The sequence below is a fragment of the Zalophus californianus genome, chromosome 16, assembly GCF_009762305.2.
Source record: "Zalophus californianus isolate mZalCal1 chromosome 16, mZalCal1.pri.v2, whole genome shotgun sequence".
NCBI lineage: Eukaryota > Metazoa > Chordata > Mammalia > Carnivora > Otariidae > Zalophus > Zalophus californianus.
Window position 1 is genome coordinate 50,681,976 of NC_045610.1, and position 22,970 is coordinate 50,704,945.

General features: G+C 41.6%; 1 protein-coding gene across 1 annotated transcript in view; it reads left to right on the forward strand.

Moving 5' to 3' along the window:
• Positions 1 to 17,826, forward strand: part of GNA13 (G protein subunit alpha 13) — a 40,959-nt gene extending 23,133 nt beyond the window's left edge. The window contains exons 3-4 of the mRNA XM_027624886.2: positions 6,969 to 7,019; positions 12,236 to 17,826. Of these exons, the coding sequence (XP_027480687.1) occupies positions 6,969 to 7,019; positions 12,236 to 12,808 (624 nt within the window). The 3' untranslated portion in view covers positions 12,809 to 17,826. The remainder of the gene's footprint in view (positions 1 to 6,968; positions 7,020 to 12,235) is intronic.
• Positions 17,827 to 22,970: the final 5,144 nt, after the last annotated feature.

The window sequence follows — 22,970 nt, forward strand, 5'->3', positions numbered from 1 at the left end:
CCACTGCCGTACTCGCACAGATTTTTCCTCGAGTCCTGCAATGAGGGTCATTTTTAACGTTCCTGTTACACATTGCCAAGCTGCCTTATCTAAAATATGCATGCCTTGCTTTTTAAAAATTGTATTTAAGTCCAGCTTAAATTCCACATCCTTTTAAAGTTGTAGATTCTAAGTGCTGTCTTTTATACGATTTAGCTCTGCAGAAGAGAATATTGAATACATTTGTCACTTGTTCAGTGACTAGGCAAATAAACTGCCAAGCTTTCCATACTATGACTACACATCTGTTTCATAAAAATTACATTCTCATTTGTGTTCTCAGCTTCTCTGTTACCTTTAAACTCAGGGCCTCTGACTTCTTTTATGCCAAGCAAAGAAAGAGTCTTTGTAACACATCATTCTTGTGGATGGGGGGTAACGTTGAGCCCGTTCGGGCTTTAGACACGACTTGCAAAATGCAGTTTGTAGAACTAATAGGATTTTTTAATTCACCGGGACACTGGAGCTTAATTACCTCTCTTACCATTTTGTTCTTGAGGTGACTTAAGCTGAGGGGTACTCTCTGGTGTCTAGAACCGAGGCCCACTGGCTGCTAATGCCATGCCGAGACAGTCATGTCAGTGTTCTGAACAGAGGAAAAAGGGACTGAGGGATGACATGAAACATCTCACATTTTAAAAGTCGTAAGTGTGACTTAACCGCTTTTCTTTGCAGCTGATGAAAATTTCTCTTTAGTAACATAAGACAGCCTGAGGAAGGTTCTAATAGAGTCTCAAGTCATAACCAGCAAGAAGTGAGTGTTAGACCCATGATATTTCTTGCCTGATATATGGAATTATTTATTTCTGTATTAGCCAGGAGACTAAGCAACAACGTAACTTGAATAATGAGTCACAACAAAAGTGGACTTAAGAGTAATAGACGCAGAGAGATGGGGAAAGGAGAACTTTAAATCAGTTGTACAAACTGAAATTGTCAGCGTAGAGCAGAACTTCAGTAATTATCCATGAAACCACGAAACTTCCTCATTTTATTGACGGTTTAACTGAGGCCTGGAGAAGTTTAGAAACTTGCCAGATTAGTGTTAGAAAAGGACTAAAAATTCACATATTTTCCTTAACGTTAATAGTAGACAACTAGAAGAGTTTTTGATCATTTCTGAAACTGTTAGGAAAAAATATTTGAGGGAAATTTGCCCCTGGTAGTTCATACTCCATTAACCACTCTTGGGGAGGAGAGAGAGGAGGCCCCCAGGTGCTGGGTGCTGAACTAGGTATAAAATTTGCTTAGGAGCAGTAAAGCATGAACAGAAGGTGACCTTCAGAAGCTCTTGGGCTTATTGAGAAGAGACTCCGGTATTCATTTTCCATGTCCTTCGTGATTAGATTGCAAACAACACACATTTTATATTTTTTAATTTGGGATTTTTTTTGAGACTGTAAAAAGGTTCTCTCTCTCTCTCTCTCTCTCTCTCTCTCTCTCTCTCTCATTTTTTATTTCCCCAGTAACACCCTCTAATACTACTGTGGGAAATTTCTCCTATGATAGTATTCATCTTTTTATAGCACACATGTGTTTGCACGTGCTCGTGTGTGTGTGCACGCGCGCACACGTGCTCATGTCTGTGTGTGCATGGGTTTAAAGTTGCTTGTTTCACAATAGCTTAATCTGGGGGGGGCTGACCTCTTAACAGAAGGAGGCTTTAGTTTACAGCCATGCACATTAAAAGGTACTAAAGTCAAATGTAATATATGGTGATTAACATAACAATAAAAATTAATTTAAAAAAGAAGTACTAAAGTCATTCTTGTGTCCCACTCTCGGTTTTCTACCTAACGGAAGGATCAGTAGTATCACCTATGGTCTAAAATGGTGAATTAACAGGGCGCCTGGGTGGCTCAGTTGGTTAAGCGACTGCCTTCGGCTCAGGTCATGATCCTGGAGTCCTGGGATCGAGTCCCGCATCGGGCTCCCTGCTCAGCAGGGAGTCTGCTTCTCCCTCTGACCCTCCCCCCTCTCATGCTCTCTCTATTTCATTCTCTCTCTCAAATAAATAAATAAAATCTTAAAAAAAATAAAATAAAATGGTGAATTAACATCCTTTTTTTATGTTTGGGGAGTTATTTTAACCATAATGTATTTTTCATAGGAATAATATGTTGAAGTATTTACACTCCTTGAATAGATAATGACTGAGTAGTAGTGGAGAAGGCAGAGCGTAGTCACAGTATAGTCAGTTGGTGGTAGGGACTTTAAATACTAGAGATAACCCACATGTTCAAATGTGTGAAAGTGAATTATAAATATTTTGTACAGTCTCAAGTGCACAACAGGACTGTGTAAGTTACACTGATGAAACTTCCTTCAGTAGAAGTTGAAATTTAACAACGGAGCACATGCATATTTTTCTAATTACTATTATTTGATTTGGGTGAAATTATGACTTCCCAGTAAACAGAGAGGCCTGTAGTAATTTGAACCCAAAAGTTCTCAGATCCACTCTTAGGGAATGCACTTAAATCAGGACACATCTGGGGAAAGAACTTCCACTTTTTTAATATTTATAATACCAACGGAAGAACAAATAGGAACAATTTTCTTTTCCTTCTTTCTTTTTTTGAAAAGAGGATTTAATCAGTCCTTGAGCTACAGAGTTGCCTTTCCTATATTTAGGTAGCACAGGTAAAGCACACGTAGCGCAGATCCATTCTTATAAATCCTTGAGTCCGGATTTGTTAATGGAATTACGAACTTTTTGGATTTCAGAAAGATAATACAGCGCGTGTACTGTTTATTACGTAAAATCCATTGTTTTGCAGCACAATGTTTGAATAGTTTTACTACGTGGGAGAAATAAAGACTGTAAAGAACCTAAGGTCAATTCAGGTCAAATTTCGCTCCCAGTTAAGTGTTGGGAGCCAAGCTTACCAAAACACTTGTAGATAAGGGGTTGTAATTTCTTTGTAACCTTCACTTTGTGATCTACTACTTTAATTTAGCATCTAATGGTGTAAATATTTCATATGTGGCAGTTATATCAAAATAATTATTGTTTGATGACATATAATGTTGTTATATTAGTATGCCAAAATTTATTAAATCATTCCCCTAATGATAAATGGAAAAATGGACTTCCAAATCTTGCTATCATAGGTAGTACTGAGTAAAATATCTTTTTGTTTGTAACATTTTCTTTATGTTCAGTAAATTCCTTAGAATGGGTAAAAGTTCATGAAAAGTTTTCACCCATACTACTCATAACTTTCTAAAAAGTTTGAATTTGCAAGGTCGCTAGAATGAGTATACCAGCCTCTCTCTATACCCTCAGAAACAATGGGTTGGTTATAAGCATGTACTTTTTGAAAGAGGAAAGGGGGAGCTTGCTGCTTTAGACAGTGTGCTCATGTTAAGGTGACTTTAACTTTCATTTATTTCGCCATTAACTAAGATAAACAGCAGTACTAATTGAAATAGGTTTTTGTGTAGTTGAACTTTTATTGTCAATTTGGATATGGAACCTGTCATTTTCTGTGCTACACAGAGCCCCCTTGCTCTGGGCTGTCTGAAATGAGAAGCATCGGGGATCACAGTGTGGAGCCGATCAGAGTTTGCACCTTAGTTTATTACAGACACATCTACAAAACACATCTTCTCTGCTCTCGGCTTCGTTTATTTTCATCGTAATTTCACACTGTCGGGTAGGAGAGAGTCAACTAGAACCTTTGTGGCAGTGAGTAGTAAGCATCTTAGAAATGTTCAACTTCTTTGCCTTACTACTTCTTCTGAGATCACGCAGGGCACACACAGCTATGCTCAAGGCTGTTTATCACAACATGATTTATTTTTTAAAATGTTAAAAATGTTTACTAAAAAAGTCAAATGTTCAACATTACATCAGCGGTTTTATTTAACTTTTTACACAATAAATACTAAGAATTATTTTGACCATTAAATTCACTTAACAGTTATTTAAGTGGAAAAATCAGGACACAGACTTGTCTGTATTATTTCAACAGTGTTAAATGTACACAAGGTGCTCGGAGGAAGATGTCTTCAGGTGTTAACTGTGACCCTCCCTGAGTGGTGGAGGCGGTGGCTATTACCTCTTTCCTCCTTTGTTCCTTTTACTAGTTACCAGTTTCCACAGTGAATTTATATTAAATCTAAAAATCAAGGAAAAAGCCAATAAATGCAATATACAACACTGCCAGTCAAAAAGCACCTTTTTTTTTTTTTAGAAACTTGCTAAATTTCATTTAAGGTATCTGACATTACGTTAAGTATTTAATATACACGTTACGGAAAGGAAAACAGTTTTGTTAGACTCATACATAAACAGAGTGACTATCTCTTATCATATTTGTCCAAGAGACTCTACTTCAGTATAACAGAATCATTATTTGTTTGAATTTTACTTTTTAAATACTTTTGGGTTGTACAAACAGTTCTATAAGTAAATAATTGGGATTTATAGATTAAGCCCAGATTCCCTTTGGCCCGTAGATCTTGGTCAAAACACAAAAATATTAATTTTTTCAGCAAAACTCATGACAAAATGCAAAAAATATCCCTACAAGTTTGCCCAGATAATCTCTTCATTAATCCAAAATGAATTCCTTGAAGATTTTTTCCCATCTTGTAAAAATTATCTTTAGATGCTGTAAATACTCTATAAGGTCCAGAAAAAAGCAAAACCATCTATCACTGCTTCCAATCGTGAGGAAATCAGCCAGGCACTCCCCTCAGGCACCTCAGTACACCTGTGTACTTCTCCATGCTCAAAGTATGTCCCACAGATCCCTGGGGGTCCCAGACACCCTATAAAGGGAGTCTTCCAAGTCAGCACTCTTCATAATGGTACTAAGCTGTTCTTCGCTTCTTCCCTGTGTTCACACTGGCCCCGAGGGTACAGAGAGAACAGCAGTGGCTGTGAACAGCCAGCACCTTAGCACAGGTCCAGGCATTGCCCCCCACCCCCCAAAGTTGTAGCCTCACCGCCATGCACTTGTGGTTGTCATTTCTCACACATACACCCCCCACTATCACTTAAGATTATCCCTAATCAAGCATTAAAAATTGTTTTAAATCCCGACCTTTGAGTCCACATGTCTTTCCTGTACTGTGTGATGGGCTGGGAGGCACATGGAAATGCCCCTGCGGCGTACTGACTCAGGATGAAAAGCGCTTTTGCACCTGGTCGGATTGTGAGCTGAATCATGGAACACCGTTTTTACTCGAGAAACCAACCAACTTATTCAGACTTGGGCATTGGACAGACAAGTGAAGTTAGCCTATCACTTCAAGGAAAGTACGGGAGAGTATTTGTTGCCATTGGTAAAGCTTGAGCTTTGAAGTGGAAATCAAAATTTTAGGAGAACTTGTTTTGGCCCACCACTGTGAGCTTGTCAGACTTCCGTGAGAGGTGAAAGAGACACTCATGACTATGATTTTCTTACTATGGTGTAGTGAAACATGCTAGCATTTGGAAGCTCTGCATTACTCAGTCACCCACCATTGTTCCTATGACCGGTGCCTGGTGTTACAAAATAGTGGTCAGGTAAAAGATCCATTCTAAGTACAGGGTAAACCAGTGAGCTAACTTTTTTAAAACTACCACTTGTCAAGTTTTGGTATAGTAGCAAAAATATCTAAAGTTGTCTGAAAATATTTTATTAAAATGCTCCCTTTCCAACTATATTTTTGTGAAAGGCCAGATTTTCTGTATGTACTCAGCCAGGACAACGTATAGTAGCAGTTCAAATGCAGAAGCAAATGAGTATCTCACTGTCTTTTATCGAGCTATACTAAAATGTGTTAACATGTAATGGGTTTATTACTGATATTTTTAAATGAATTTTTAAATAAAATATTTTTTAAATTTCTTAGTTTTACTTTCTAATATGGTAAATACTAATAGCTGTAACCCACATAAACAAGGTCTGTTTGGGAGCCTCAAGAATCTTAAGATGTGTGAAGGGATTCTGAGACCAAAATAAATTGAGAAACTTCTGTAAGGTCTGTGACCCAGTGTGGTCCCAGAAGTCACCTGAACTGCAGAAAGTACTGTTCGGTTGCGCCCCCGCCCCCCAGCCTCAGATCAGAACCTGTAGTCAGCCAAGATCTTCAGGTGATTTCTCCTACGCATTAAAGAAGCACTGCCTTCAGGAAATTATGGAAGCAGCCACGGGCGGGGCTGGGTCGGGGCGGGGGGGGCAGGGTACTGTGCTATGGTAATAGAAATCCAGCAGGAACAGAAAACACAGGGACAGCATCCTGAGAGAAAGACAGAGCCCTTCTTGCCCCAAATGGCTCCCCTCTTCTCTGTCCGTCTTCTGTTTAAGTATTTCCTCTTAGGAGTATATTCTAGATATTCGAAACTGACTGGAGGTTTAATAGAAATCTGGGCTCAGAGAGAGTAGGCTGGTCACTCAGGAAAAGACCTAAGGGAGACATGAAGCTTGTGTTATCCAGAATCTTCTGGAGCAAGGTGTGTCTGTCCAGGCAGGTGCCTGTTACTGATTTTACAGTGTCCTCACCTCATCTCTGGTTTGCTCTTGTCACTAATGATAACCACCATTGGTATACACTTAAGGTACGGAAATGTAGACAAAAAGAAGCCCCCTTAAACTGTATGTTTATCTCATAAGCAGTTTTCACCTTTTAATTACATCTTCCCTTTGGATGCCTAGATTGTTCTATCACTAAGCGTCCATGTTGTCATCCTGTCCACGGAGATGGTCACTGGGGCACCGCCTCTGGAAAGCACTTGTGAAATTACCCAGCCTGTAGCATGGGGCAGAAGCAGACACCGTATACGTTCTTAGTGGGGTCAGTGGTCTGGTCTGAAATTTGTGACTAAACGAACTGTGTTTAGATTAAGTGTACAACCAGACAGTTTAATGTAAACTGTTGTAACAGAATCTTCCATTTCTAAGCCCTAATGACTATTTGTTTTCTTCTTGTTTTAGGGTGAATCTGTAAAATATTTCCTGGATAACTTGGATAAACTTGGAGAAGCAGTAAGTTGTTATGTTTATCGCCATTTGAAAGCAGTAGTCAGGATATTAGTGGGGAGGTTGAGAAAAATTATGTATTAAAATAGCTGTTTGCTTCTTCCTTTTTCCGAGTGGCAGTATTCCGACTCTTGCTGCTTCATTTTTTCTCCCTCTGTCATCCAGATCTCTGCCATTTCCCTGAGGAGTGCCCTGCCCACTAGTTCATGAACGTGAAACTGTTCAGAGAAAGAAGTTTATGTTTGAAAATGAGATTGCACATTATCTGTTCTAGTTCAGGGTCTTTTCGGGGGGGGTGTTTTGTTTTGGGTTTTTTTTTGGTCAGCAGGAACAGAACACAGTGGGTTGATTGATTTCAAAACCTTTTAGCAAATGGTATTTTTCAGTTCAGAAAAGGCCTGCTGAAGAGACTCCACGAAGTAGGAGAAGGAGTCACCCTTGGAGGGAGAGTGGACGGTTTTCCTCTCGGCCGGCACTGTGGCTGGCTCTGGCTGCCTGGGCCTCCTGCAGGCACGGCAGCTGCTCTGTGTTCCGCGGGGTGGACGCAGGCCAAAGACTGGAAGAAGGCTTGCTGTGCTCAGAAAATGTTTGAATATCACTGCCCTAGAGTCATGTGTTACCTTCTGGACTTTCTGAAACATTATATGCCTCCTCTTAAAGCAGATTTCTGTAATACATGTTAATATAATCGTACGGGTTCTTTGAGAGTCACTTTAAAAATAAAACCGAAAGAAAGCACAAAATGAAAAACCCATTGCAAGTAGGAAAGTGGCGTACTGGTATGTCCAGGACATGTGAAAATGTACCTTCTTTTTGCAAGATAAATCTTACATTCTCTTATTTTGGATTTTGCTAAATTGTGCTTATCTATAAGTCCTTAAGCCAGTGTGTTTTTTCGCTTGCCTCTTTCCTAGACACGTGTGTTCCAGAAGTTGGGATCTCCATATTAATGGATTTTTACTCACTCAGGCCACACCAGTGGAACTTTGTATTAAGACTTTATTTCATTGTCTCTTTTCCATCTGGTTAGACTGTGAGCCTTAAAAAAAAAGTTACATATAGGCCAAATGGAGAGAGCCCTAGTAAGAGTTATTTTATGTTTCCCATCCAAACAGGGCTGCCTTGACCTGCTCTTCTCAATTTGCCTTTTCAGATAAGCTTTCCTGGAGCACACCCTGCAAAGTAGGACCCTCCTCTTGTGTTCAGCATCAGCCCTTGCTTTTTTTCAAAGATCATTGCTCTTTCTGCAGTTGGCTTATCTATTTATACGTTTACTCGTCTTTTACCTCCCTCTTGACATCAGAGCAAGGACCTCATCTCTTGATTGTGAAGAATTGAGTTCTTGAGGCCTAGTGACAGTGCCTGGCATACAGTAGGCACTCAACAAATAGCGAATGAATGACTCTTGAATGAATGACTCTAGGCCAACTCTAGTCAATCTGTACTAGCTGCTTAGAGTCTTACATTGAGAACAGTTCTGAGGCCACATCTGGAATAAAATGAAGAGTGCTGTGATCAGTAGGTGGGTGTAAAGGAGGGAAGAATAAATCTGGCTATGCCACAGGTGGGCCATTCCTTCTGTGCATGTCGGACAAGTCCCGGGATTGCATTTGCTTCTCTGTCTCTGACTGAAGTCCCAGGGCCACTGAAGCCCTGCTGTGTGCCCAGCCCCATGTGGAACAGCACAGGGGTCAACGACATGCGCTCTGCAGCCAGACCACCTGGGTCCTGAGCCCTGTTCCCTCACAGTCTGGCTCTGTGTGACCACAGGCATCTCTGCACCTTAATTTCTTCACATCATGGGCATAGTAAGAGAGCTCATAGGGTTATGGGATGATTACATGAAATAAACCCCATGTCTTCGTCTGCTCAGGCTGCCGTGACAAAACACCACAGACTGGGTGGCTTCAACAAGTAGACATTTACTTCTCATGGTTCCGGTGGCTAGAAGTCTAAGATGAAGGTGCTAGTGTGGTCATTTTCTGGGGAGCACTTTCCTCCTGGCTTGCAGACAGTGGCCTTCTCTCTGGGGCTTCTTCACGCGGCTCTTGCTCAGCGCACACACCTGGAAAGACAGACCTCTCGTACTCTTCTTAGAAGATCACCAAGGTTGTCTGATTAGGGCCCTACCCTGTGCCCTCGTTTCCCCTTAGTTATTTGCTGTAAAAAAGCCCTGACCCCAAATACAGGCACTTCGGGGTTAGGGCTCCAGCACATGAATTTTGGGGGGACAGAGTTCAGTCCATAGCACTCAGTAAGGTATTCAGAATAGTGCCTTGCATGTAGTAGTAAAGGCTCATTAGCTGTTTTGTTCCTTGATCCCTGTTTTTAAGGAACTCATTCTAGTCAGAGACAAAATTATAACATACATAAAACAAGCAGAGGACAATTAAATGATACTCATTGTGAAGACAGTATTAGTCCATAGAATGGAGAGTAATGTTCTGGCCGGGGAAGTTGGAGCTAGCCCAGAAGAATAAGGGAATCTGAACTGTCTGAAGGGGGAGATGGAGTTAGATCCATGTAAAGAGGAGATGGGGCCCACCGAGATGGGGGACAGCTGGATGTGTTTAATGTCAGGAGGCACATCCATCTGGCAAAGGACCTGTGATGTTCTTGGCTCTAACTTATTATTAGAAATCTAACACATTTCTAGAAGGCAGTAGCTTGGGTCTGGATGCATTGTTCATTGTAGTTGCACAGTTGTGCAAGTGAATGGTCATGTAATGGTACCAAGATGTGCAGCTTTGGGCAGGTCTTGAAGCTAGGCTCTGTGGCAAGCTGGACAGCATAGAGCAGAGTCTGCCGGTTCCAGAAAACAAGGAGTAACGCGGGTCATGAAAGCCAGTCAGCAAAGTTCGGATCGGAGGCAGTGAGGAAGCTCCCCGTAAGTTATGAGGTTATGATGTAGGACTGGGGCAAGGGGGGAGTGGCCAGCGGGAGACACGGCCGCACACCTAGACCGCGTGGCGTGCACACTATGCCCGGCCCGGTTCCTGAGCACTTCCCCTGTTGAACTCATTTGGCCCTCACATCCCCCTTGTGAATATTATTGTCTGTATTTCACAGATGAGGAAGTGGAGACACAGCAGGATTAAGTGACTTGGCCAGGGTCACACAGCTAGTCTGTGAAGCGCTGGCTCTGGACTTTAACAGTTCTCGAATCACTGTTGTTCCGCCAGACCAGTTAGCACTTGATTACATTGTCCTGGTTTGGGGGCTTCGTAGGACTTAGCCTTCAGCTTCCTAACCAGACTGTGAGCCTCTAAGTGAGGCAGTTGGAACTTGAAATTTTTATGGAATTAGAGAATTAAAAAACAACTCAGGGCTGGCTTGTTTCTGCAGCAGCTCATACATGTGTGTGTGGAGTTTCTGGAAAGCACTTGGGCTCTAAGTGTCCAGGGTCGTCAAAATGTTCATAATCTTTGACCTCACGATCTTATTCCTGGTTATTTAGTCTCAGGAAGTAGTCCAAAAAGGGGGGCGGGGGGAGAGTATGGGTGTGAGAATTTTAATTGCAGAATTTTTATTAAAGTAAAAAATTGGAAACAACCTTAGTGAACACTAGTCGGGGAATGTTTATGTAAATTGTAGTACGTTCATTCATTTGGCATATTTATTTATACTTCTGTGAAGTGAAATACAACTATATCAGCACGTGTAACAGTTCATGATGAAATGATAAGCAAAAAAGTAGGGGCAGGCTAAAAATTATGTGGATGTGCTGATGATAGGTCAAGTAGTTAAATATGTGAACAGGCGCTAAAAGGAAGCCTAGAAACACATGTTTTGTGAAGCCCTAGCGCTATTTACTAAGTGGTTGTGGATTTCAGGTAACTGAGAACTGCCTACTTTTTTCTTTTTTATTCTTAACTCCATTGCGCCATTTTGAGGAGATAAATAATCATGTTGTGAAATTTCAAAATTATATCACGCTATTTGGGAAAGTATAAAATACAGCATCATAACCATCAGCGTTGTTTTTAAAATCTTGCCTTGATTTAAAAAAAAATTTTTTTTTTTGACCTTGACGATGAGCATTAAAAAATTCTCATGTTCAGTATTGCCAAAGAGCTAAGTCAAAATGATCTGGAAAAACACTAGCCCAAGAAGAAAGAACCAGTTATACTGCATCCGGAAGTCCGCTGTCCGGGGTAGCCGGTGACCCGTGAGACTAGCACCTTCTGTCTGTCCAGGGTCTCGGAGCTGACTGGTCCCGTTCCCAGAGAGGGGGTCTTTGCCTAAGCTCCCCCACTGAGGCTGGTTGGCCTCAGTCGGCCCTCTATGGTCACCTTCACTTCACGGGCCAAGGCGCCGACAGAGTGACTACTTGTGTCAGAGGTGAGAAGGCGGGAGCACAGCTGCTCGGGCTGGACGCTGGGAGGGGACCTGGGAGGCGCCCCGAAGTCAAGTCAGTGTGCTGGCTGGAGTCCGAGCAGCGTTGGCCACGTGGGTGGTATGGCCACGGCGATGCTGTGGAGGGACCATTGTGCGAGTTCCTAGTTGCAAAGGTGGGGCACAGGAAAGGAGCGTTTAGAATGAGCTAGAGAGAGGTAGGCAGAACCTTGCACTGGGAGCTGACCCTCAGCAATCAGCATTTCAGCCCTCCTGCCCTTTCACAGCAAGGCAGGGAGCAGGTGGTCGAGTGAGGAGTAGGGTCTCTGGCCGGAGCAGAGGGCCTTGAGGAGTGACAGTAAAGGTAGATACATAGCAGTGGGCGGGACGAGGGGACACCTGTTAGGTACGACTTCAATCTGCAGATACCGCAGGAGTGAAAAACATAGCATGTTGAACCAGTCTTCCTACCCTAACATTTTCATCTATCTTGGCGTTTTGTCATGAGAATAATAGTACCGATGCTTTAATGCAGCCAGGAGAAGTCCTTAAAAAGATAAGTTTGTGGGGTGCCTGGGTGGCACTGTCACTTAAGCGTCTGACCTCTGCTCAGATCATGATCTCTGATCTCTGGTTCCTGGGATCAAGCCCTGTTCACGTCTGTGTCTGCTTCTTCTGGGCTCTCTGCTCAGCGGGGAGTCTCCTTGTCCCTCTCCCCTTCCCCCTGCTCATGCTGGCGCGTTGTCTCTCAAATAAGTAAAATCTTTTAAAAAAATAAATAAAAAGATAAGTTTGTTTGCATATCCATTCACTCAACCAGCTAGTTCGTTAGCAATTTTACTTACTTCTGGGTTACCAAGTGTAAAGCAGTTTTTTTTCTTTTCCAGGATTACATTCCATCACAACAAGATATTCTGCTTGCCAGGAGACCCACCAAAGGCATTCATGAGTACGACTTTGAAATTAAAAATGTTCCTTTCAAAATGGTTGATGTGGGTGGTCAAAGATCAGAGAGAAAACGATGGTTTGAATGCTTCGACAGTGTGACATCAATACTTTTCCTTGTTTCGTCAAGTGAGTTTGACCAGGTGCTCATGGAAGACCGACTGACCAATCGCCTTACAGAATCTCTGAACATTTTTGAAACAATCGTCAATAACCGGGTTTTCAGCAATGTCTCCATTATTCTCTTCTTAAACAAGACAGATTTGCTTGAGGAGAAAGTGCAAATTGTGAGCATCAAAGACTATTTCTTAGAATTTGAAGGGGATCCCCACTGCTTAAGAGACGTCCAAAAATTCCTGGTGGAATGTTTCCGGAACAAACGCCGGGACCAGCAGCAGAAGCCTTTGTACCACCACTTCACCACTGCTATCAACACGGAGAACATCCGCCTTGTTTTCCGTGACGTGAAGGATACCATTCTTCACGACAACCTCAAGCAGCTCATGCTACAGTGATGTACAAAAGACTGGCCGTTTTAATACCTTTTGTCCTTTTGATTGTTTTCTGTTTGTTTTGTTTTTTAAAATAGCAGTTTACAACAGGAATTAGAAAAATCTTGATTCTAAGTTTAACTTCTTGGAAATCTTAGTCTTCCTCCTGCCGACTTTGGTTTGTGGCCGAAAGCTGCTGAATAACACATTGCCGATACCTGTTGATGTTCAGCCTTTGATCTGTTTCGCTGTGGCTTCCCTTTGAGGGGGTTGTAGTTTCCTGCCAAGCCTCTGACTAGGTAGAGTTCAGGCTTCAGCTTCTCCCACTTCTCAAACTGAATTCTGTAGTGCCAAGTATGGAAGGTGTCCTCGAGTCTTTATTGGTATGAGGTTAAGGATATTCAGTTCTAAAACAAGCAAGATCCCTTTTATCTGCCTTGTGCACGGCCGTGATACTTGTCCTAGCTTTATGGTGACCTTGTTTGAAAGGGCTGTTGGAAAAAAGTTTGATCTAAGGACTGGCATTCTGTAGCTTTACACAGATTTAGCCTTCGTGTTTTTTTAATTGCTTACATAGTGCCAGTTGTTTAGTTTTAAAATTTCTGTGGTTTCTGAAGGTAATGTTCTTAGTGTTTTACAGTTTACATAAGGATTCCTGGTCTGACGCTAATGGAGGTTCACAAATGGTACGGGGCAGGGGGACGGGGGCAAGAGACAAGCCAAGGCCCTACAAGAGTGTTTGATGCAAAATAATCAGTGGAATATAATGGGCCCTTTCATATTTAAGTCTCATGTAATAAATGTGCCATATGTGAAACATTCTGGCCATAGCAGCAACTGTAAAAATCGCAGGTCACTTGATAACAGAACTTTCTGAATAAACATACCCTTTCCAGGCTGTGACGTGCTTTACGCTCAGACTTGCGTGCCCTGCCTCGGGGGACTCGGGTCCTGGCTGCGGAGAAGCACTGTTGTACATCACAGACATCTTTCTTTCGTTCCCTTGTCTGTTCCCATCAACTCCAGCTGTGGCATTTCTGGGAGCTTTTGTTTAGTTGGAGTTTGCCAAGGGCAGTGTTTTCCTGTCAAACGACCCAAGAAGGCATTATTTGAGATTCCTGTTTATTTTTGGTGTGTCTCTAAAAGATACATGTACATGTTTATATCATTATTGCTTATGAAGTTCTGGCTTTATTGAGGTACATTTTGAATGTCTTGAGGATACTTCTAAGAATAAGTAGTAATTTTTTTTAGCTCACACCGGAAGATGATTACATTTGACCTCTCCTCACCACTTAGATGAGATGAGAGCGTACCCTTGAGGACAAATATGGTCATAGTGAACTCATCAGAGGGGCTGGTTTGCAGTACTGAGAATACTGCCTTCTGGGTTGAGTGTGGTGTGAGACCGGGACTGGAGAAGCAAATGCCCGAGGCTGGTGACAGTTGGGAAAATGGGACAGCTTTTCTCCTTTTCCTGAAAATTGTGATTAAGACTGTGATATCTGTCACTTTACTGTAGAGCTGTGTTCTCAGGTATTCTGTTGGCTAGAAAGTCCTTGAAAGATTGGTCAACATTACGGATCACGCAGCCTTTCCAAGACCGTGGCTCTTGGTCTGTCTGCTGTCTAGTGTGAGAGTAGGGCTTTTCAAGGAGCTAACCAGGGATTGTTCTTAACCATTCCTGACTTTTCTTGCATTTGAAGTTCCACCATCATTTTATCCATAGTAACTTCCAATGTGTCCATGCCTTGGTCATCCTCGAGCTACAGACACGTAGCCCAGCATCATAATGCAAGTCTTCATAGTATATAGTTCATGCATGTTTGAATAGTTCTACATCCAGTGCTTCTTGCCAAAAAGAATATAGTGTTTAAATTCACAGAATTAGAATAACTTAAGTGCTAGCGGATATCTGAATACGCACACAGTAACATTTGGACTTTTTGCTGGAGAGTCTACGTGTAAATTGTGCAAATAGTTTAACTGAATGGCCCAAACCATTGAACTCCAGTGAAGGCTAAAGTAAGTTCCCTGTACAAAGGGGAAACTTAGTCTTATTTAAGTTATATTTAAGATCTGTGATAGAAACCATAAATACTGCCTGACAAAGCAGCAATCACCAAGTTATCCCGTTTTGACTACCACCAAGAAATGTTAAAACACCAAATAGATACGGTATTATTTTTGGGTATTTGTGATTTTCTTATGTTTGTGATGTCTCAGATATCTCAACGTTCTTTTAAAATAAAATCTAGACTGTATTTTGAGGCAGCAGAGTACTTCTACTTAATGACCGGCTTGTTTAGACAGTGGAAGTGTGAGTCTCAGTCTGAAGAATTTAACTCACATTTTTATATAGACTGTACTTTAAAAGCATTTGAAGGAGTCTTAATACCTGTATTATGAAAACTAGATCCTTTTGAAATACCAGTATATGAAGAAGGAGATGAAATTTAGTGAGCCAAATTAAAAAGGTGCTCATTGCTTTCACTATGCCAATTTCCCCTGATCTCTAAAAAAGTGGTTTAAAGTTCTTTGGTCTGTTTGCTTTTTTAAGTCTTAATGATTATGATTTGGAACAAAATGTGCCTAATTCTCTATTACATTGTGTTCCTAAATCCAAATGTCTTCTCACTGAATTCTTAAGAAATGTCACAAAAGTGCCCTCATTGGCCTTGAAGAAATGTGTAATATACAGAGTTGCCTTATAAAACAAAGAATACCACAAATTTGGGCCTTGATTTTCATAGGGAAAAGGTTTTGCCAAGTGTTTTCTGAGGCTCCACATCATGTAAGGCCTGCCTCTGCCACTTAAATACTATTTTTTTTTTAATAACCCGAATCGTTGCTTTCTGCCAAACGCCATATGACGTGGACGTCTTCACTTCAGCATTACTGTCTGGCACAGGCACTTGGTAGCTGGAGAGCGGCCACAGCTAGAGAAGGTGAGCAGGATGACAAAGCTCACCCGTGCCTGTTTGGTTTTCTTTGAAGTTGCACCGGCGTGTCTTACACGGTGAAGATCCTCTGGTTAATCTCAAGTTGAGGTTGTTTAGGGAAATCCTTTCTCGGCTGGTGGCAGTGGTTGGTTTAAAGTAGAAGGAAGTAAGTGTATGTCAATACCAGAAATGATTAGAAGTATTGATTTAGATGCAACAGAAATCATGCGCCCTGTCATTTTTTTGTAAGAGAGAATGAGTAAATCTGAACTTCCAGTGTGTACCCAAGTACTTACATTTATGCTTTTGATAAAAATGTATTTTCAGCCTTAGTACACATATCCGGTTATGCCTTATTTATGTGAAGAATGAAGTTACCAAGTCATGATCTATTACGTTCTGAAACTCAAATCACCCTTCGAAAAGGCCTCAAATTGGTGCTTTCATTATGTAATGATCCATTTAGACAAAACCCCAAACCAAGCCATCTGAAACAAGTTTCTCTCCATTGCAATTTGTAGCAATGTTACTTCTGTCTGTGTAATAAGAAGGCTAAAAAATCAGTGTTAACTCTTAATTTCTTATTTGAATCCATGAAATCATGCCTGTAAAGCTCAAACATTTGTAACAAACTCCCCAATAAATCTAGAGAAAGTCACTCTGTTACTTTCTTATTACTTTTAGTTTAATTGAAGGAATCAATCACAGAAAGTTTGCACGTGTCTTTTTCAGTCGGAAGTTTGACTTCTCCTTCTCGGTCACTTTATGTCGCTTTCCCATCATTTCCGCACGTTCGCTTCCATCCGTTGCTCATGCACGGGGTGTGCCGCTTGCCTGTAAGGACTGATTTTCTTTTATTAATGGGATGCAGGCTGGCCTTTCAGCCTAGTAAAGCATGAGGAACCGAGGCGGGGGTGGGGAGGTTGTACGAGAGCGGGTGTGTATGAGTCTCCACATTCCAAGTAAGGCAAATGTTATGATAACATAGCCATTATCTTATGGTACGAGGTTAGGGCTTAATAACTTTATACTAGAGATTGAAGTATAAGTTGACACCTGAACATTTTAAACAGGCTGGACTTTATGGGTTTTTCAAGTCCCATCAAGGCCATGTTAGCCTTAGGCTGGTGAGTGATTATTAACAGCATTTGAAGTACAATGTTTGTACCACTAGCATTCTTGTGTCTGTACGTGAATGTATAGTTAGCATGTAAGTGAATATGTTCATTCTTGTGGCATCCAGGTCTAACCGTCTGATTTCAAATGCCAGAGCTCATACGGAACAAAAAGAGTGAATGATGGGGCAGTATTTTTTGGGTTGATGGGAGGTTTGGGGACCTATCCAGATCTGTTGATAAAAAAAAAAAAATGTCCAGGTCAAAGTATGGTAGGACCCACTATGCATACATTTTCAATCTGTGGATGTCGTGGTAGAAATATGCTACTTACTGGGTATCTGATTTGGGTTTGTATTTAGAAAGCTTGTTCATGGTATTTCTTGCCATAATAAGTGATACATCTGTCCTCAGTTATTCCCATATGATGGTACCAAGGGGGGACAAAGAGGGGGCGGGTAAAGATTAACTCTTGGAAAGTATATGTAACAATGCAACAAACTATACCATTTACTCTCTCTTTACCTCTTACTTGAAAGCAGAATGGCAACATGTATTAAATGGCTTTTCTGTACCACTCTACCTGAGAGCTCATTTACCACAAGAAGCCTTATCAAAAAGTGTATTTTGTAACAACCTCACAGATACTGTACCCAACAAAACATGATTTGTATTAGCTTTGTATAAAAGTATTTGTGGCTTAGGATTTTTTATACGTATTATATCTTTTTATAACTTTCCAGGAACTAAGAAGCACGTTATCTGATGTTGTACATTTTTTTTTCTGTCAGTGCTTTAGTTCAGGATTGGCAATAAATTATTTCTAAAGGAGGTCTGAAAGTGGAAAGAATGGTTTGAGATTACACCATGAGTTGCTAGTCATGAAGGCTTTTTACTTTTGTACATATTTTGCAAAAATTTTGCCTCTTGCTATTAATATTTGCTTTGTAAGAATTACTGACATTTAATAAACATTTATAAACTATTCTATACCACGATGTTATTTAAACCAACAGTTTGATAAATGTAAAGTGTAAAGCAGATAGTTAAGTTTGAAAAGCAAAGGCATGGTGATTTAAAGCACTGAAATCTCTCAACAGATCTCCAACAATATTTTGCCTTCTTATTAATCTATAAACTTGTCCTTACTAAAGATGGGGATGTGGACTTCATCCAAGGAAGCTCCCAGACATTTAATGTGTTTGGCCATGGGAATGAGGGGAAGGGCAGCCACTCCTTTTTCTCTCCCCTCCTAAGATTGCTTAAACCACACTAGTGTTTGGAGTCGTGGTTTATCCACCTGCGGGAGTAATGCTGTTAGGTCCATTGTGATCGAAATGGTGTTTTAAAAACAAACCCACATATTAACACTCATTTTTCTTGTTTGAATAAACTTTATTTTAGATCGTGATTTACAGAAAAAATTGCAAAGGTCATGCGTTCCCCAATACACCACACCCTTTAAATAGTTGCCCCAGTGATTACATCTTGCCTTAGTCGGGTACATTTGTCATAATGAACCAATACTGAGACTTTATTATTAACTAAAGCCCACTCTTCATTCCCATTTCCTTAGTTTTTCCTTCATGCCCCTTTCTGTTCCAGAATGCATCCGGGATACTAGGTTACATAGAATTGTCTTCTTTGTCTCCTCTTGGCTATTACAGATTCTCAGACGTTGCTTGTTTTTGATGACTGTGGCAGGTTTGAGAAGGAATGCTGGCTGGGTGTTTTGTAGATGGCCCCTCTGTTGGGATCTGCCTGCTGTGTTTCTCATGATTAGACTCGGATTATGTGTTTGGGGGATGGCAGAGGCGAAGCACCATCCTCATCAGATCCTATCCGGCATACCACTCATCTTTACCCTTCACAACTTAAGCTAAATTAGAAGTTGTTAAATGACTTTAGGCTTGTTCCTACCTTTGCTTAAGTGGCATATCTCGAAAACAGCGTGTTCTTGCCCGAAGCAGAATGAAAGACCTTTCCCCACAGTCGGGATCGTGCAGCAGGTGTGAATAAAAGTTGGGTGGCCAGCCATGGCTGTGCCCCAAACCGGTTGGCTCTGGGCCTTAGCGGCAAAGAAACGTTCTGTTCCAAGGCCTCACCTTGAACATGAATTTCACTGTTGGTCCCAAGAAAAATGGAGATAGAAAAATTTGGACTGAGAAATATCTACAAATCTACAAATTATCTACAAATCTGTACCTTGAAAACAGGTTGTTGAAGGCTTTCTTTGAGAGATTTAAGATCTTCTAAAATCGAAATTAAACTCATAAGCATTTGAATCGCCAAAAGAAGTCAAGAAGTCTTAAAAAAAATTGTTTTTCCTCCTGCTATTGTTGGGGAAAAAAAGAACATTCCTTTGTCAAAGAAGTAGCTAAGACTCCAGTATTGTCCAGTAAAATGTTTTGGTACCATCATGGTTAATTGGCATGAGATGCTCTCAAAATGACCTGTTCCCTTGCCCACAGAGACTGGTTTCAAGAAGGCCGGAAACTCAGAGTTTATAGGTTAAACCAGAGGTTTGTTTTGGTGACAGGAAGTTTGGCAAATCCTCAAAAAACAAATGACCGAGGACAGTGTTTTAAAATATATGCTGTAATTTTTCTTCAGAAATTAGTGGGGCAACCGAAATACAGTACTGTGTTTGCAGTAAGGCGCATCTACGAAAACACTGTGCAGCTAGATTTCACAAGGGTCCCTTTTCAAGGGCCCGGAGACAACAAAAGCCTCAAACAAGGATTCGATACAAACTAACCATTCAAGGCAGCTGTGTGAAGCTTCTCTGTTGGCCAAAAGCATAGGGAGGGAGGTTGTGTCCAGAATTAACATTTATACTGAGTGGAGGAGGGTGTTGGTTTTTCTTTAACTGTGGAGGTACATGATAGGAAAACGTAAGCAACAAAGTCTTTTTAAAAGTTGATCATTCTTCTGTAATTAACTACACTGCAGCTTTAGGCTTTGGTTTGAATTTCAGTCTGGGTCAAACATCACAGAAGAGGGAGAACATACATATAAGATGAAACCGAAGGTCAAACTGCTGACCTCGAGAGTGAAAAAGTATACTTGGTTTGTTTCATTTTTCTATGGAAAATCCCAACTCTTGTAAGCCTCGTGGGATTTGACTAGCTTTTTGTTTATTTTATTTTAACGCCAGAATGAGTTCGTCAAAACTTCATCCTGAATAAAAAAAGCATCACAGGGCCTATGGCTCAGCGATATTGGTGACGTCATGTATTAAAGTTAGTTCTGTACATGCAATCCTTGCATGTATGTAGCAGGTTTATCATTTGGGGAAATGTGCTATGAATCCGTGTAAAGAGGATTACATGCCAGGCTAAGAGCTGGATCGAAATCAAGAGCACTAATTCCACCCAGGCATACTGTACAGCATAACCCTCTCCAAAGTACACTGGACAAATTACACTCAACCCCCTGCCCAACGTTCAAGGCATCTAGCATCAACCTCCCTTGCCAACCAACCTTCCTTCCCTTCCAGCTCCCTTCACCCACCTAAACTAGCTCGGCTTCTTCCCCCATCCCCCTTCTCTCTGGTTCGCTCCCTTCCCCCGCCCCCCAAGGGGGGTGCCAGATCCTGCTCATCTTCAAGCCCAGCCTTGAAGAAGACCGCTGGCTTCCCCCATCCACCCCAAGACCAGGAGCAGTCTCCTTCCTTTGTGTACCTGTCCCGTCTTCTTCCTCTCTCAGCTCACCTCAAGCCTTCCACCTTATTTTCGAGCTACCTCTGTCCCCATCTCAGCTCCTCTCCTGAAGGTGATAAGAACTCATCATTGTTCAGATGCTCTCGCTAAGCTCCCTGAGTGCCCGTTGGACATACCTGACTGTTCCTAAGAGTAACCAACACAGCGTCCACTTCTCAGGGGACTCACAGTCAAGTCTTGACAGGAGCATGAGTGAAGCCAGACTGTGAAGAAGTGGCTTCCGAGTTGACTGTCACCAGCTTCAGGGGGGCACCCGATTCGACTGCTGATCTGAGACACCAGGAGTTTGAGCTAATGGCTTCCGTGTTCTTTCCTACATTCAGATTCTTGAAAGCCTAGAATATTCCAACATGTAACAGAAATTGTTAATAGAAGACTATAATAATATTATAGTCTGTAGCACAAAGTGCCTATCATAAGGTCTTTATTTTTTCCAAATAAATAAAGAGGGACTGCAAGGGGAAAATTCTTTGAAGATGTTAAGGGAACTCAACAGGTTTTGACAAAACGGACCCCCAGTGTTTTGCTACTTTTTTTCCTGCGCTCTGCCCTCAAAGGGAATTTCCCCGTACCAAGGACATGTTAGTCTTCCTGAGGTAGTGAAAGTTAGGATCTGGCAGCCTCTGAAAGTCATGGGCACTTTCAGATTCATTTGTGTTGTGGCCGCCATCTTAGTGCAGCCTGCTCTAAAAAGTACCACAGACTGGGTGGCTCAGGAACGACAAAAATGTGCTTCTCACAGTCTGCAGACTGGAAGCTCGAGATCAGGATGCCAGCGCGATGGGGTTCTGGGGAGGCCCCCCCTGGGCTTTGCAGACTGCTGACTTATCACTGGCACAAAGAGCTAGTTGGCCCCTTTTTCTAAAGGTACTAATCCATCCATCGGGGCTCCACCGTCATGACCAAAGTCCCCATCTCCAAATACCGTCACACCGGGATTAGGGTCCCAACGTGTGATTGGGGGGGAGGGGAGGAACAAACATTGAGCTCATAACAGTCACCAAAATGTCATCAGGATTGGCTTGAACCCAGCTTGATCTTCTGCTTTTTTTTTTTAAAGATTTTATTTATTTATTCATGAGAGACAGAGAGAGAGAGAGAGAGAGAGGCAGAGGGAGAAGCAGGCTCCCAAGGAGCAGGGAGCCTGATGCGGGACTCGATCCCAGGACCCTGGGATCATGACCTGAGCCGAAGGCAGACGCTTAACCATCTGAGCCACCCAGGCGCCCTGCTTTTTTTTTTTTTTTTCCTCCAAGAAGAACCAGTTTTTTCAGTGATCAGTGCAGAGATAAGAACCCAGCAGCTTCTGAGCATCTTCTGTTTCGACAGCTTTTTTGGTATAAGTGTTTTTTTCATATACTACGAAAAATGTTTGGTGAAAAACCACCCTTAATCTTACCACTCAATCACAACCGCTATAAATAATTGTGATGTTTCTGTCTAGTCAGTTTTCCGGGTATATGATTCAGTAACATGTCATTAGCATGAGTCCCAAGGATAATTGTTTTAAATAGTTGCATATTTCACTTAGTGCCTGCCCTAGATCTTTCTCCTTGAGCTTCTCCTGCAAACCGGAGACATGATCGGTTCTGACAACGGCTGCAATGATGATGCCCACTTCGTTTTCAAATGCTTGCCACTCGGATTATTTTAGAACCTGACTTTTTCTCCCAGACACCAGTGCTTGGTTCTGCGGTCCTCCTATGTCCTCCTAAATCCAACATCTCGGAGACCTTCCAGATTGTCGTGAGAATTGAACCACACTGTATTTGAGGCACCATGGGACAGAACAGAAAGGTCTAAAACTGATCCCATATTGTGCAGATCACTGATATTGCATGAATAATTCTCCATTTGGGGAAGATATCTCAAAACGTGATGGTAGATAATTTTATCCATTTAGTAATAAAAAAACAACAAAAGTGATTTTATGTCTGCATTATAAAATTAGGCTTTTAGTTTTACTTCTGTTCCTAGACTTAAGGGGCTTTTTTAAAATGAGTTTTGTGTGTCCTGGGACATTCTCTAGCAGTACAGGGCTTCTGTCCAAGGATGTCCTCATGATTGTTTATAAAAGCCAGCTCAAAACTCTCCATGAGTGGCGCCAAAGGGCATTTGGCCACCAAGCCTCAGGTTTTTTATCTGCCAGTGACTTGATACTTGTCTTTATCCCAGTCCTCAGGTAACCAAGGTTTTTGTAACAACGTCCAAATAATGTTCAATAAGGACCTGGAAAGATGCTCAACATGATTAGCCATTAGGGAAATACAAATCGAAACCACAATGAGGTACCACTTCATACCTATTAGGATGACTAGAGTTTTTTAAAAATGGGCATAAGTGTTGGTGAAGATGTAGAGAAACTGGAAACCTCAGACATCGCTGGTGGGATTATAAAACGGTATAT